Genomic DNA, 16,832 nt, shown 5'->3' on the forward strand with positions numbered 1-16,832 from the left:
GTAAAAAAAAAAAAAAATAATAGAGAGGCCAGACTGAGATGGTTTGGACATGTCCAGAGAAGGGACTGTGTATATATTGGTACAAGTAGTACAGCTGCCAGGAAAAAGACAAACAGGAGATATATGGATGCAGTTAGAGAGGACATGGAGGTATGACCTGAGGACAAAGGATGCAGAGGACAGAGAGTAACGGAGGAGGATGGCTCGCTGTGGAGACCCCTGAAGAGGAAACAGCTGAATGAAGATGAAGATAGCCCCAGCTACTGCAAATGCCAAAACAAAAAAACAACATATCGTTTAGTCTAAATGTACCATATAAATACCATTCAATATGGATTTCACACTCACATACATACAACTGTCCATACATTAAAAGTTATGAATTAAAGTTAATATTCTCTCACAGAGATGGAATCCCCTCTGGAGCTGGTCATCAGCCAGACCATCATCTCTGATTCACCAGAATACAAAGCCACAGAGACTGAGGCACACTCTTTCCATTTCAAGACTGCTACTTCAGCCCTCTTGGCAGAGTTCATATGGAAAGTCTATCTCCCAATTAAACAACCAGATGGCACATGTTCTCATTCACTTAGTTCAAATGTTAAAGGAAAATCAGACTCCGCTCTTGGTATTAGGACCAGTCTGTCTAGACCAGCATTGATGAAATATTGCATTGTTGCTGTTAAAACTGTGCTGCACTTATTCATTTGTTTGTAATGTAAATATTTGAACAGTTTAATCCCCAAAGAAAAAAATAAAGCCTCTGAATACTTATTCTACTAATATTTATAATGTATAAGAATATGCTAATGCTACTACTACTACTAATAATAATAACAATAATTCAAAACAATTTAAGACAAAAACAATTGGTCTTTATTTGTAGCAGAAGACGTTTCTCTTCTCATCTGAGAAGCTTTCTCAATTCAAAGAACAGGAAGTGTGGGGTTCAAGTTATAAAGCTGAGGTAAGATACATACATATGCATATTGACCTATCACACCTCACAGTAGGGGTTTCTTAAAGTCTTTGTTAATCTAATTCACAGAAGGGCCACTCTGAGTGGCCCATGTTTATGTCATCATCCATAATGCTAATAATGATAATAATAATGATAATAATAACAAGAATATATATGATTAATAGTTTGTAGATTACACAAGCAAATGTGTGAGTTTTTATGAAAATGATTCAATAATAATAAATAGAAGTGAAAAATAATGATAATGCTTTAATAATTATTTTCACTTTTATTATTTAATATTGAATCAGTTTAATAAAAATCACACATTTGCTTGTGTAATACAAACTAATATTATTGTTATTATAAATTATATTCTTCAAAATTGTTGGTCCCAAGTTATTAGCCAAAAGAAAGAAAGAAACAAAACAAAAACAAAAATAAGGAAGCAAAGTAAATTTGGTCTTTTTTGTTTTTATTAACACCCCCACCCCGCCATTTATTGGCAACATCCTAAAATGCATAATGTCTTTATTTACAAACAAAACTGTCCACAGGTGGATGTAAACTTTTGAGCTAACTCGTTGTTTAGGGTTTGAAAGGAGCGCCGCATTTTTGGCTGATTTGTAACAGGATGTCAGGTGGTGCTACTCCACCCCCCCCCCCCCCAAAAAAAAAAAAATCTTGTGACAAATTACTATTATTTAAATTACAATTTGTAAGTAAAAAAAGGCCTTTTCAAAATATGCTCAGAGTTTCTCAGAATCCTTGAAGTGTTTTTTTTGTTAGAAACTGAGTTCAGTAGTCGTCAGACGCTGGTCTCAATGTGAGGAGATGTCTTAACGTTCAGCATGTTAGACAGAAGTCTGTGATGGTGGTGATACCTGAGAGAGAGAACATGTGAGGAGATGAATTAAGCAAAGCAGAAATAAAACATAAAATAACATCATGCGCCCTCTGCAGGCCGTCATGTCTCATTACAGTTGTTTTATTTTCAGATAATAATTTTTGCCACAGCCACACTTTACACTAAGAAATATCCATAATAGTTTTCATCTCAGATAATCTCTTATTTAAATGATGCACTAGTGGGAAAAGCTTCACTGCATTTTTGTAAGCCAGTCATATACATACTTGTTGATGACCATTTCAATCTCTTTGTTTTCCTCCTCTCTGAGTTTGAGTAAAACCTGCTCCAAGATCGGAAGCTCCAAGTTTAAATACTGAGCAACCTAAAGAAAGAGATACAGAAATAAAAAAAATCAGTTTGGAACACAATAATTATAGAAAATTACCAAAGTGCAATCAACGCAGTTAACGTGATGTAAACTGTTTAAGATTTGTGATTCATCCAATAATTTACTTATTTATTTAATTTATTTATCCATTCATTTAAAAGAAACAAAATAAACAAACAAAAAAAATCATCAAAACATAAAAAAAATAATGAAAAGGGTGCAGAAAGAAGAAAAAAATCTTATATCTGCCTCTTATTTAAAAAAATAAAAATAAAATTACTTTAATCAAACAACAACTTTGGCTTGAACTTGTCCAAAGTGAAAACAAAACTATTCATTCACTTGACACCTTACTTTCCTACCAATTTTAACTTAACCATCTTTTTAAACATACAAATTGTAAGTAATAACAAATAATACGAATGATTCTATTTATGAACAGATAATTTCTTATTTGAAGTTTTGTTTTGATGCATGTTACTTTTTTTTTTTTTGCTTGTACTACTCTGGAGAAAGCTCAAACTCTTAAAAGTGTTAAATATTCACAGCATATCTTCTGGTAGAAACTAAATGCAAGTAAATCTGGCAGGGTGCATTTTTATATGAGCTTTAAATACTTGGTTTTATTTATAATATGTTGGTAAAATTTGTTCATAAAAATATACCCAGATATTGTCGTAAGGGTGTCAAACTCAGTTACCAACATTTAAAATCTTTGTCCGAGCCACGGGCCACTTTCAGCTGCTCCATTAACTCGAGTCAGATACCTGATATCTTTTCTTGTTGCAGGTTTATCTACAAGAGTTTGACCTGTTTCATGACGTTCTGTTACTTTTTCCACACCAGAATCAGTAATGACAGAATGATGCAACCTTCTTTCTGACTTCAATGTTAGCCAGCTGGCAAGAGAAGTCTGCACTAAGTGATGTATTTCATTGTTTTTAAATAAAAAAATAGAAAAGATACAATATTTTACATTTAAATTATCTTGGGGGGACCAGATTTGGCCCGCGGCTCTTGAGTTTGACATATATCGTCTGGCGTATAAGTCGCAGTTTTTTGCATAGACTTGTCAGTCTTTGTTTTTTCTCCCCATATTGACTGACACTTTAAATTTCTAAGAACTGCAACAGTGAGTCCACCTGTGCACGCGCTTTACTCAGTTGGTGCAGGTGGAAGAACGCTGGAGAGCTAGCAGCTCGGGCCGCGATGGATAGATGGTGCCGTGCCGCCCAGGCAAAATGAAGCCGTTTTGACCATTAAATAAACACATAGTGAACGCGACGGGTCAGCGGTGACGCACGATAAATGTGACTTATACATCGAAATGACTCGTATGTTTTTTTTTCCTCTTCATGATGCTTTTTTTGACTGATGCAACTTATGCTCCGGAAAATGCCGTATGTGTCCTGGAGGGTCTGACATCATTGCCTTGCTAGCGTTTGTCCAAATATTATGTCAACAGTTTGATTTCCATTGAAACAATCTGTTAGATGTGTAACACGAAGAGCTCGTTTTGTCTTTACACTCACATCAGTGCTGACTTCCTCTTCATGCATGTCCATCAAAAAGATCTTCATGATGTCGTCAGATGGTCCCTGCAGGATGCGCGCCCACAGTGGGTGGTCTCTGTTACACAGCTTTTTCTTTTCTAGACAAAACACACATTAAACCATTAACGTTGTACGTCGTGTTTTCCAACCTTTCAATTATTTGTTTTTCACGTAGAGCCCATTGGCCTCACCTCCACTCTGGTGAACGCTGTACAATGCAAACTCCTGTGGGTCATTTTCAATCTGCAGGAGAAACAGCCAGTTTCAAAGTGATGGATGTGGAATGTAACAATGGTATGCCACTTTTTGGAGCTTGTTCTAGAATTAGAACCGCAGTCACCTTGAACTTGTTTAACAGCTGCTCGATGACTTCGTCTGTTGTCATCGTGCTAGAGATGCGAACTTTAGTCGAAGTACCAAACGTTGGGGTGAATATAGAGGTCTGCAGAATATAACAGGTCGTCATTTAGCTCTTAGACTGAAGCAAATGTAAACAAAACCACCAAGAATTGATGAGAGCTTTGTTGGGCGTGAACATACTTTGTAGTTATAGAAGTGCCCGTTGATGGAGAAGCGATGTTGTCTTTCCTGCTCTCGTTGTGCTTCTGACTTTCCCCTCCCCCTCCTCCTCTTAACTAATGAAGCGTCGCTCATACAGCGGAACAGGTTGGACTCCACCTCCAGCTCCAGATTCTTGTGCCTCGTAGGACGCAGCGTGGCACTCTCGTAAACAGGAGGGCCTTTGGATGAGTGAAAACATGCAATTGGAATACCTCGTAATAACTAAAGTGTCAAAAAGCAAGTTTTATGAAACAAACAGACAAAAAAAAAAAAAAGGTACTACTTTACAATAAGGCTCCCCTTATAGATGACTAATAAATAGTTTATAGATATGGTGTATTGTTTTTTGGCTGCATGTTGGAGTAGCTCTGTTACTTTCATTCTGGGATATTGCTTTAGAAAACATGAATTACTCTGTTTTCTGGGTATAAATCACATTTTTTTGGATGATTATTTCCTCTGATATCAGATGCTGTGCAGCTGGAATGATTTTTACTGAAACCTTTTTGCTTTTGGACATTTGTTATGATGCGTAACCATGGCAACAAGGTGTTTTTTTTTACAACCGGGAGCAGCTGATTAATATCTCTAAAGCTCAAATAATACCTCAGCTACAGTCCCAACTCCCAAATGAGTTAAAAAGAAGGTGCCGTGGACGCATCCCCGTCTACCTGGTGGAGGTGCTTGAGTACCTGACTGCCAAAATCCTGGAGCTAGTGGGAAATGTGGCTCGTGACTACAAGAAGACCAGGATCATCCTTTGACACCTGCAGCTGGCTGCCCACAATGACAAGCTCAACAAACTGCTGTGAGGAGAGACCATCGCTCAGGGAGGAGTTCTGCACAAGATTCAGGTGATCCTGCTGCCCAAGAAGACCAAGAAACACAACAAGTCCAAGTAGATAGATCAACATCTGCAGTTTCTTCAGATCTGCTCCAAGACAGACAAAAGATCCTTCTTGCCCACAGCTGTCAGCATCTATAACAACTCGAATGAAAGCAGGATGATGAGCTACAGCATACAGTTAATTTCCCTTTGGGATTAAAAAAGTATTTTTGAATTGAATTGAATTGAATTGAATTATACTACTAGTGCTTAGCATATTTTTTAGTTAACGTTTTTCTTAGTTCATATCTTAGATCTTATTACTGTTTTTCTTTTACATTTTATACTTTTGTTGGATGTAACGGGGACCCTGTGTACTCAGTTTTGTTCCACCACATGTACCACATGTGGTACGTATAACAAATAAAGAACATTGAATACTTGAATGTTATTAATTCCTCTATAAACACTTTATAAATCATTAATAACTGCTTATTATGCATTAATTAAGGGCATGGAAGAGACAAAATTGACCTTTATATAGAGAGTTGTTTTATTAAACATCTCAGACTAAGTTACTAACTTGTGAGCACAATAAACTTTTGTAAACCTATTTTTTTTTGTATATAATATTAGATGTAGATACTTATAATTCAGTGAAAAAGCACAAACATGTTAAATAAATAGGTTTACAAATGCTTTTATTATGCTTTTAAAAGGTAGTAACAAATGTTTAATATAACAACTCTAGATGAAATATATAGGTGGCAGATTTGGCTCAATATTTGGCAAGAAACTGGTCAGTTTTGTCTCTGTCACCCTTAATTAATGCATAATAAGCAGTTACTAATGATTTATAAAGTGTTTATAGAGGAATTAATAAACTATTTATTAGCCATCTATAAGGGTAGCCTTATTGTAAAGTGGTACCAAACATATTAACATACTGGAGTAAAATGTGATTTGATTAATTCTTCAAAACTTTTAAGCGGTGTTTATGAAACCATGTGTATCTCAGTTCTCAACATGATGCCATGAAGTTTGCACAGTTTATTGCAAATGTCTGATCTTCAATCAACAGCATTGTTGGGAAAACAGATTTTAAAGTGACACAAATTAAAGTTAACCTGGTAAAGGATCTTTGACCACTGTTTGGTGGGCTGCGTCTGTCTCTGCCACTTCATCGATCTGGTGAAGATCATTATATTCTCCCCACCGAGACATACTACTGCAAGTAGTCAGACACAAAAACATGACATCACCTCAAACCCATGCAAGGTTTAGAATTTTGGCACATGTTGAGCTCAAGCTCTTAGACGTTCATATCAATACAGGCTGATGTCGAACCTCTTGCTGCCAATTGGGCTGACTGGACTGGTGGGATCAGGCATAACCATCGGTGCAAACGGAAGACTCTGCTTGTCGTCCTGCATTTTCAGCCTGATTGGTCTCCGTACTCCCCAGGAGATATTCAGTAAACCTTCCACCAGCACCCTTCCATCTGCACCCTGTCACAGGAACAAACAGTATGATGTTTAACTGCTCCTACTGACTTCAAATCTTTATCAACATTTAAAAAAAACAACACCACAAAGCCATTTACAACTAGAACGTCAATGACCAGTGCTTCATCAAGCAAAGCACCAGCTGACAGGGATCACTGCCCGAACGGTTTGAAGGTATTAATCCGTATGAATATAATTTGAAATGACACAGAAATAACTCCAGCATATTGGATTTCAAAGCGAAAGACATGGTGCCCATTAATATAGTGACCACGCCTGGGTTTACGGCTTTGGTAAATAATGGATAAGCGGTACAGAATGCCCTCGTGCACACACTTTAGCCAAGTTGCTATACTGGAGCTACACAAAAAATGTGGGAACAGAGTTGCAGGGGAGCAGAAAACAACCGAAACAGATTGATGTATTGCTTGTGTTTGTTGAAAAATACATGAGAAGAAGACATTGAACAATAATCACATATTACATGTAAATCACAATCGCAATATTGAGGTAAAAAAAAAAAAAAATTGCAATTAGAATATTTTCCAAAATTGTTCAGCCCTAGTACTGTGACAACTATATGAACAGCCATTGAGAGAAAATATGAAAAAAATAGAACTCATACCTGACAATAAGTGAGCTGGAGCTGAGTCTGCTCTTTCAGGTACCAGTTGTAGGTGTTTAATAGCGACAGGAACTCTGCTCTGAAATATAGAATTAGTTGCGATGAATTAAAAATGTTGCAGATGACAAAATGAAAAAGAACTGCAGGAAAATTACTCTAATTCTTTAGTCATAATTTGGCTTATAGTTAATCAACTCCTATTTTTTGCTGCTTCCTGAGGAGGTCACCACAGCTAATGATTTGCCACCATCTGACCCATCCTTCACTACCCAACAATGTTCAGTCAGGTCATCTGGACAGTTTCTCTTTTGTGGAAATACGTTTTGCTCGCTATCTGGAGGGCTTCATCAGTCTGAGGAGTCCCAGGTAAACTGTTTTCCCACTAAGCAGTACAATCCTTTAGTGGACCAACCAGTTGCTGCCGAGATGGTTTCTGGGGGGTCTCCTGTCGACTCCTCCCAGGCAGGCAGCCACAGCCAAAATAGTTCAAGACATCAAAGTCCATGCGCAATCATCCAGGTACAAAATCCAATAATGGTCATTGGTCAGTCAGGTCATCTGGACAGTTTATTGTTTGTGGAAAGACTGATGAAGCCCCCCGGATAGAGGATGCAACGTCTTTCCACAAAAAAAGAAACTGTCCAGATGACCTGATTGACCATTATTGGATTTTGTACCTGGATGATTGAGCATGAACTTTGCCATCCTTCACTAGATTCATGAACCTCCTCTGTGGTCTTTTTCTCCTCCCTGGCAGCTCCATATTCAGCAGTCTTAGTCCGATATATCAACTACCCCTCCTCGACACGTGTCCAAACCCTTTTAATCTAGCTTTTATAAAGCACTCAACCTGAGCTGTCCCTCTCGTTCCTATTCCTGTCACTTTTGGTCACTAATAATATAAAAATAACCAAGTCTTACTATGTTCATCTACATGCCGCCATCTCCAAAACATACATGAAAGCCTTATTAACTTTTTATAAGCCTTCTTTCTAATTCACTCTTGCAGCTCTCCTTCTGTCACCAGCCTCTCCAGACTCTTTCACCTGTTCCCTACTCTCATTATCACAATGTTTAATGGTAGCTCACACAAACTCCTGCCTTGTAATCGATCAAATCAGGCAGAATTTAGAGAAAACGAACCAAAATAAAATAAATAGCTTGGCATGTTTAAAAATTAAATTGACAGCAGCAGGATAAGAGATAAGATTAGTAACTCACCTGGTCAATGCTCTTCCATTTCCTGCTTGGATTAGTGGGGGCAGAGCCGCTGCATACATCTCTATTCAGCTACTGCAGAGAGACAACAAATAAATGGATGAACATTTTGAACAGCATGGCCACCAAATAAGAGCAGAAAAGGGTAATCGGAACGCCTGAAGCAGCCCAAGGGCATTTCACTACAAACTCTAGCTTAGTGTTGACCTCAAACAAGAAATGCCACTAAAAGATTTTAACAGCGCTTCCTCTAAAAAATAGCCAGATAAATAAAAGTCTTACCTGCTCTATCATGAAAAACCCAAGACATGGATTCAGTGTCTTTGTCTTTTTCTTCTCGCTGTGCTTAAAATATCTCTTTCAGACTGCCTCTCTGAAGTTTGTGTTATTTTTATCGCTCTCTCTCGCTCTGTGTTGCTTTGGTCCTGCCTACACTCTTTCACTTTCTTTTTTTCTGCTCGTCTCCAACAGATTTAATGACAGTACTCCACCCAGTAACCAGTGATGACGGTGCAGGGCCAAGCGTTTGTTTATGTTTTGGTCTGGTTGTGTGACTGTAACCTGTACTTGTAGTCTCTCATTTTCTTTCCCTTTTGTCCGTTTTCTGAATTATTGTTGACGTGAGACCCGCCTGCAAACAGCAGTCCATTTGATTGACAGTGTCCTCCATTCTTTCTTTGCCTCAGCGTGTTTGCTGCTGAGGAACACTTCAGGTATTCAGCAGCTTTTCCACTCCTCCTTGTGACCGACCTTTCGTTTTGTGCAGCAGGATAAATAAACGGAACTAAAATTAATGCTCGGTGCAACTTTCACAGTAATGTTGATGTGAAAATATCAGAATGCAACAATGATTTTCAACCCATTTAAAGGTGAGTTTATTGCAACTAAAATGCTCTAAAGTATGCAGTCATTTTGAAAATCAAGATGTTAAAATAGTTTATTATTTAACTTCTTCTACACTTTTTTCTAACATGTCTGAACTTGCACACTAACCCAGTCAATGTTTAAAGTGATGTCACAATCTATTTATCTGGTTTTGAAAGATTTTCTTTTTATTCACCAAAGTTCATGTGCAATAATCCAGGTAGAAAACCCAACAATGGTCAGGTCATCCTGACGGTTTCTTATTTTGCTGAGACATTTCGTCCTTCATCCAAAGGACTTCTTCAGACTGAGGAGCCACCAAACAAAACTGATTCCCACAAACAGTAAAAAAAAGAAAAAAAAAAGTTTGCTGGTGCTACGATGGTCTCCAGGGCTCGTCATCTCCTCTGAGACAATCATGCCAAAGTGGTTCAAAACAACAAAGTTCAGGAATCCAGGAATAAAATCCAGCAATGTTCAGTCAGATCATCTGGATGGTTTCTTTTTTTCCTTCTTCTTTTTTATTGTTTTCAGAGAAAATTACAGGATTTCTATCAACATATCCAGCAGCTGACAAAGTTAGACTAAAATAAGACAAATATAATATAATGTACAATTGGCAGATAAACAACTGTGCAGTATCAGACAAAATAACAGACTCAATTAGCGCTTTACTTTATTTTATTTTAAAAATTTCACCATTATTTATACACACGGACACACACACATCATTTCATACAGTAAAGTACACTTTGACAAGTGGCTAAAACACAAGTTTCAAGGTACAGCTTCACACACTGAGCTCCATCTTTGCATTAGATATAAATTTAGAGATATAATTATATATATATAATTGTATATATAGTCCAGATCTTTTCACACTAATTTGCACTTTAAATGCAAACACATACGGATAAAAAAATCAGTGCAGACACATTTTATTTCATTGCTCTCTTGACAGCCACTCACATTAATTCATCATTTAGATCAGGGCTATTCCATTAAATTGCTCAGAGGGCCACAGTTACTGAAAGCCAAGAGCTCAGGGGCAGGACATCCAGCAGTTTTTGCCATTAAGTAAGTTTGTTTGATGGTTGAAAATATAGTTTTATTTAAAAATGAACCCACAACTAAGTTGATTTCCCCTGATTTAGGGTTTTAATGTTCATTTCTTTTAGGAGCTCTGCTCTGCCAGCTCCTGCTCCTACAGTCAGGCTCTAATTAGCCACACTTGTCATCCTGCAGCTTGACGAGCATGAGGCGTATAATGGTGTATAATATAGTATATTAATGGCAGCACAACAGCTCAGTGGTTAGCACTGTTGCCTCACAGCAAGAAGGTCCTGGGTTCAATCCCTGGTTGGACCTGGAGTCTTTCTGTGTGGAGTTTGCATGTTCTTCTCGTGCATGCGTGGGTTTTCTCCGGGTACTCCGATTTCCTCCCACAGACCAAAAACATGCATGTTAGGCTGCCTTCAGGCTCAGACCTCCCTTGCAAAAGAGATCAGTGGGATTTGCCTGGTTAAATAAATAAAGTTTATAAGAGGCCTCAGAAGACACTCCGCCAGCGCTGGAGCATTACCTGCCAACAGTAGCCTTAGCCTTCAAACTGCAATCTAACCCTCTCTCTGCTCCTCTGGGTTGGCTTATTGCTTATGTCTCAGCTTGTAAATAAACACTGTAAACTGATTCTGAGTCTTGATCTCTGTTCTCATTGGTCTTTATATCTGATTTTAGCCCCAATCGTCACAATAGGAAGCTACTAATACAAGATTCCTCAAAGCCAAAAGCGTACAAAGAATGTTACAGCAGGCATTTTCACTTGAAAGCCGAGCGTAATGGTTGTTCAGCAGAGCAGAACTCCATTGTGCTTGTTCTATAGATCATCAAATTAAATATACTGGATGCATTTGAATTCTACAAATGTATATATATTAGAAATTAATCTAATAGAATGACTTGGTAGCAATGTTTGAGTGCTTCAACAGGAGACATCTGGGGACTTTGTTGTGGATGTTTTGGCACTCAGATTGTGAAAAGTTTGAAAACCATTAAACTTACCAACTGTGAAATTGCATTTTTATTGCTAAACATGTTAAGTAGCTCAAAAGCAGGTGGTGCATTATAATTTTAAATAGTACGACATCACGGGGCGTAATCAAAGCGCATCATTCAGCCGCTAACTGCTGCTTTGCAGTTGCTCGTGTGTTCAATTGTAACTTCTTTCAGCACGTAACAACTTCATGGTGTTCATATTAGTGTGTGGGCACTGACAGTAAAGAAAAGGATGTTTGTTTTTTTAATACTATATTAAAATGTGTCATTGTCCTTTTGAAAACTTGTCCAAACTGTGTGTTTTAATGCATTTAATGATTGGTTCATAAACAAAATTGTCATTATGTTAAAACACAACCCAAAATGTGGTTTTCTTTACTAATATTGAATCTAAAGGACTGTCTCCCAAGCTTTAATCAGCATGTGACGATTCCAACACGTGGAGACCGCACGCTGGACCGTGTTTACACGAACGTAAAAGATGCATACAAAGCCGAACCCCGCCCCCACCTAGGACTGTCAGACCACATCTCAATCTTCCTGGCTCCTGCTTACATGCCCCCGCTGAGACGCTCCAGACCGGTTCAAAAGAAAGTTAAATGTTGGATCCAGGACAGTGGCCCCATACTGAGAGATTGTTTTGATCGAACAGACTGGCAGGTTTTCAGAGAAGCTGCTGAAAATGGAGGTTCGCTTGATCTTGACCAATACACATCCTCAGTACTGGGTTACATTAGTACATGTACTGACACAGTCTCCACTATCAGAAATGTTAAAAGCTACCCAAACAGAAAACCTTGGCTGAATGCAGAGGTGCGTACCCTGCTGGAAGCCAGGAACACTGCCTTCAGGTCTGGAAACTCAGAGGAGCTGAGTAGGACAAGAAAAGAGCTGGTTGCTGGTATTAAGAGGGCCAAGGGCACATATGCAAAGAGGATCGAGGGTCAATTCATCTCACAAGACCCTCGGAGCATGTGGAGGGGCATTAAGTGCATAACGGATTATAAAGGAAGGAGTGAACAATGTCCCAAAGACCCATCTCTGCCTGATGCCCTCAACAAGTTCTATGCACGCTTTGAAGACCCGAACAGACCACCCAGCACCAGACTCACCTCACCACCGGATGAAGAGCATCTCAGCGTGACCTCAGCAGAAGTAAGGAGTACCTTCAGGAGGATTAATCCGCACAAAGCAACTGGCCCAGACAACATCCCCAGAAAAGTGTTGAAGGAATGTGCTGATCAGCTCTGTGAGGTGCTGGCAGACATCTTTAACACCTCACTTACCCTGGAGACAGTTCCCACCTGCCTGAAGACTGCCACCATCATCCCAGTCCCAAAAAGCTCTACAGTGACTGGTCTGAATGACTATCGGCCAGTGGCCCTCACCCCGATAGTCGCTAAATGCTTCGAAAAACTGGTCATGACTCACATCAAAACAACCATCAACATCAACGAGGACCCTCATCAGTACGCATACCGTGAGAACCGATCAACAGAGGATGCAATCTCCTCTGTGGTCCACACTGCACTCAACCACCTGGAGCAGAAAAACTCTTACGTCCGTATGCTCTTTGTGGACTTCACATCCGCCTTCAACACCATGATCCCCCAAACCCTGATGGACAAACTATCCACACTAGGACTAAGCCCCTCCATCTGCAACTGGGTACTAGACTTTTTAACAAACAGACCACAGTTAGTGAGGATCCACAACCTCTCCTCCTCCACCATAACCCTCAGCACTGGCTCTCCTCAGGGATGTGTGTTGAGCCCCCTCCTGTTTACTCTGCTCACATATGATTGTGCAGCTACCCATCCAGGCTGTCACATTGTAAAGTTTGCAGATGATACAGCGGTGGTGGGATGCATCACAAACAATGATGAGTCCAGCTACAGGCAAGAGGTGGAACACCTGGAGAGCTGGTGCAGAGAGAATAACCTTCACATCAATGTGAAGAAGACAAAGGAGATGATTGTGGACTTCAGAAGGAACAAAAACACCTACACCCCCCTGAACATAAGAGGATCTGCGGTGGAAGTGGTCTCCAGCTACAAGTACTTGGGTGTACACATGAATGACAACCTCAGCTGGAGCAACAACACCACCAGCCTGATCAAGAAAGCTCATCAGAGACTCTACTTCCTCAGACGGCTGAGGCGAGCTGGTCTGGGAAGCTCAGTCCTCACCTCCTTCTACAGGTGTGCAGTGGAGAGCATCCTGTGCTCGAGCATCAATGTGTGGCATGGAGGCTGCACAGCTGCAGAAAGAAAAGCTTTGCAGAGAGTGGTGAAGGCTGCACAGAAATCTGTTGGAATCAGTCTCCCCACCATCACAGACATCTACACCTCCAGATGCAGGAAGAGGGCCACCTGCATCATGAAGGACCCCACCCACCCAGCACACACACTTTTTGCCCCACTCCCCTCAGGAAGGAGGTTAAGGAGCATTAAGTGTAGAACCACTAGACTGAGGAACAGCTTCTACCCTGAGGCTGTTAGACTCATGAATCTCTAACTAGAATAATCACTGTGAAAAACCATATCATGTTGCTGCTGATCTGTTTCATGTTGCTGCTGATCTGTCTCAATGTTGATGTGTTCATGCGTGCACATCTGCTCACAGACTCATGTTCATGTTTGTGGTGATGTTCAATGTTTTATGTTATGAGTGCTTAGTGTATATTTAGTTGATGTTTTTCTTAGTTCATATCTTAGATGTTACTGTTTTTCTTATACATTTTATTGTTGGATGTAACTGGGACCCTGTGTACATAATTTCGCTCCACCACATGTACCACATGAGGTGCGAATGACAATAAAGAAACTCTGACTCTGACTGACTAATATCCAGCTTGTATAAATTGTGCAAAAGATGCTTCAAATGTCTTATGTATGTATGTATGTTACTGGTGTAACTGGATAAAAAGTGGCTTCTAAAGACAAGGTAACCCATCCCACCTTCACGCAGGTAAACAGCTTTAGCTCAAAGTGTAGTTAAGCAACTTAAACTCAACATAAATATTTTCCTTTAATCAGACAAATCTGAAAGCAGTGAACAATTTAGTGGATCACCAAACATTGGGAATACCATCTAGATAAGTTACACAGCTTTTGTAGACAATGGTATTTTCATCTCATACTTTTATTCTGGAAAAAAAAATATTGCCAGTGGGGTAAAAAGTCACTGTATACACCCAGTACTTCACTTTATGAACCTTCCTAATCCCTTCTCCACACCCTGCTCAGATTATTCTACGACTGCCCTCAAGACGGTACATGAAACTCCTCTTTTTCATTTCTCCTCTAAAAGTTTGGCTCCTATAGAATATGAACAATTCTAGTTATTCAAACCAACACATAGAGAGTCACTGTGCAACTACAGTCACATTAAATCTGGTTTTTGATTCAATCATTTACAGTAAGTTTAAAGATAAAAACTGCTTAGTGCCGTTTTATTATAAAGCACAAAACGTATGTCTTAAAGTGTAAAGGAGTATGGTTCTTGTGTGTATTAAATTTGATAAAGCCCAAACTAATATGTTTCTTCCTACCTGCTCAGCCTTTCTTCTAGTCTTCTAAAAGCGAATGAAGCGGCTCCATTATTCAGCTCTGATGGTGCATTTAACTGTGAGGGTTTGTGTTCAAAGGTCTGGAGTGCAGTTCGTGTGGCAGGAGGTGAGCTTGTGCAGCAACGCCGCAGCAGCTGGTTAATTATTGCAGAACACGTTGAGACAATGTTCAGAGGGAGTGGCTGACTGACACCAGATATGACTCGACTTTAGAAGGAGAGGGTGTGCATGCAGAAGAAAGCCAGAAAGAAAGAATGATAGAAAAGGCTGCACATGACAGGGCCATGTTGGTTCGCATGCAGCTGAGCAATCAGGGTTTGAAAAGGCTCCACAATAGTTAAGCTCCATCAGCTGTCTCACCTCTTTTAACCTTTTAGCCATCATCATGAAAAGATGTGAAACACAATAAAAAGTAAAACTATTAGGATAGACCTACATTTAGCTTTTATTTATTTATTTATTAAACCCCATTTTTTACTTTTTAAGCACTGTTTTCAAGGATATTTTAAGATATTTGTATTGTTAATTTATTTTATTTAAATGTTCCAAAGACTAAATGTTCTTTATTAGTAATTTTGAGTCCAGTCATTGGAATTTACCTTTTGTACTAGAAGTGAAAACAAAAAGCAAATGATCAACTTCGAAGTGAATGTTTAGAGGCAAGGCGCTTGTTTGGAGCCTATGGCAAATGTAATTTGTTTTAATTTGTTTAGTTCTTCAGTAAAAAATAAAAAAATAAAGCCTTTAGAAATAACACAGAAGTGTTACCAAGTATCACTTTAAACATTACAAGATAGCCTGGATTCTTGGACATAATTATATATTAAAAAAATGATGAGTAACTGAAGGTTTTTGAAAATACTATTTAAAAAATAAAATAAAATAAAAGATGTACAGTCATCATTTTATCTGCACTTACCAGGAGAGGGAGTCAGAGAATCATTGATCTCATTCAACATGTTGATGCACTTTTAAATCAGAGGTTTAAAACACAGTGATGATTTGAAAATAACATTAAAACCTTTTTTTTTTTTTATTTACTTTTTTCAGATTTTTTAAAAACCATTTAACCCTTATAAATAATATAGTAGTGTTATGCATTCCTAAAAAAAAGGTGATTTAAAAATAGAAAAGGAAGAAGCTGAATTGTCATCCAAACAGCACCACCTAGTGGTGGGATGCTGTTTGCACATGAGAGCAAATGCAGAGTGCATTGTTAGAAAATATGGAAACCTGAGCAGACCCTCCCTGGATGATGATTTACTTTTCAAACCACACACTAATAAAAAATATCCTCCCTAAAACACTTAAACTAATAGTCAAAGTATTACTGCCATTTTTTAAGAGGGGTTGCATTTAAATTGTGTATATCACCGGTTGTAATTACCTTATTAAACAATATCACTTGGAAGAAATAGTTGAATTTTTGACCATTTAAAATACACATTATTTACATATAATATGTTTATTTACAAGCTAAAATAGCATCAGTTTGTAGCAAGCTGTAGCATTTCAAATTTAGCCTAAAAAAGTTAATATATTTCTTTAGAGATAACCGGATAATGCAAGAATGACAGTGTTCTTCTAAAAATACTTTACATGAACTGTATAAAAGTTTTTAGATCAGAGTTGTTTTAAAAATGCAGCAATTACTTTAATTGATATCTTATCCGTGTGTGAAGAATTAAACTTTTTTCCTCCAAACTGAGGCCATTCAAAGATCTAATGTGTACTACGCTGTTCATGAGTTTTCTTCAGAAGCCCACCTAAAAAGATCTGATCTACCCCTTTAAACAGTTAACAACGAGAGCAGCTCAGACTCAGAGAACGAGGGTTCTTGCTGCTGGAGTAC

The 16,832-nt window shown here is 38.6% G+C and overlaps 1 protein-coding gene across 1 annotated transcript; it reads right to left on the reverse strand.

Annotated features, from left to right (window-relative positions):
• Positions 1 to 1,633: 1,633 nt before the first annotated feature.
• rassf6 (Ras association domain family member 6) lies at positions 1,634 to 15,101 on the reverse strand. Its single transcript, XM_037692635.1, has 11 exons — positions 14,963 to 15,101; positions 8,494 to 8,565; positions 7,273 to 7,351; positions 6,490 to 6,650; positions 6,270 to 6,370; positions 4,296 to 4,495; positions 4,096 to 4,197; positions 3,947 to 3,998; positions 3,735 to 3,853; positions 2,099 to 2,196; positions 1,634 to 1,848 (listed from the first exon to the last, which is right to left on the reverse strand). Exons 2-11 carry the CDS (start codon positions 8,550 to 8,552, stop codon positions 1,773 to 1,775), a joined length of 1,047 nt encoding a protein of 348 aa, XP_037548563.1. The 5' UTR covers positions 8,553 to 8,565; positions 14,963 to 15,101; the 3' UTR covers positions 1,634 to 1,772.
• Between the last annotated feature and the right edge of the window lie 1,731 nt (positions 15,102 to 16,832).

The sequence above is a fragment of the Nematolebias whitei genome, chromosome 18, assembly GCF_014905685.2.
Source record: "Nematolebias whitei isolate Nwh7 chromosome 18, NemWhi1, whole genome shotgun sequence".
Classification (NCBI taxonomy): Eukaryota; Metazoa; Chordata; class Actinopteri; order Cyprinodontiformes; family Rivulidae; genus Nematolebias; species Nematolebias whitei.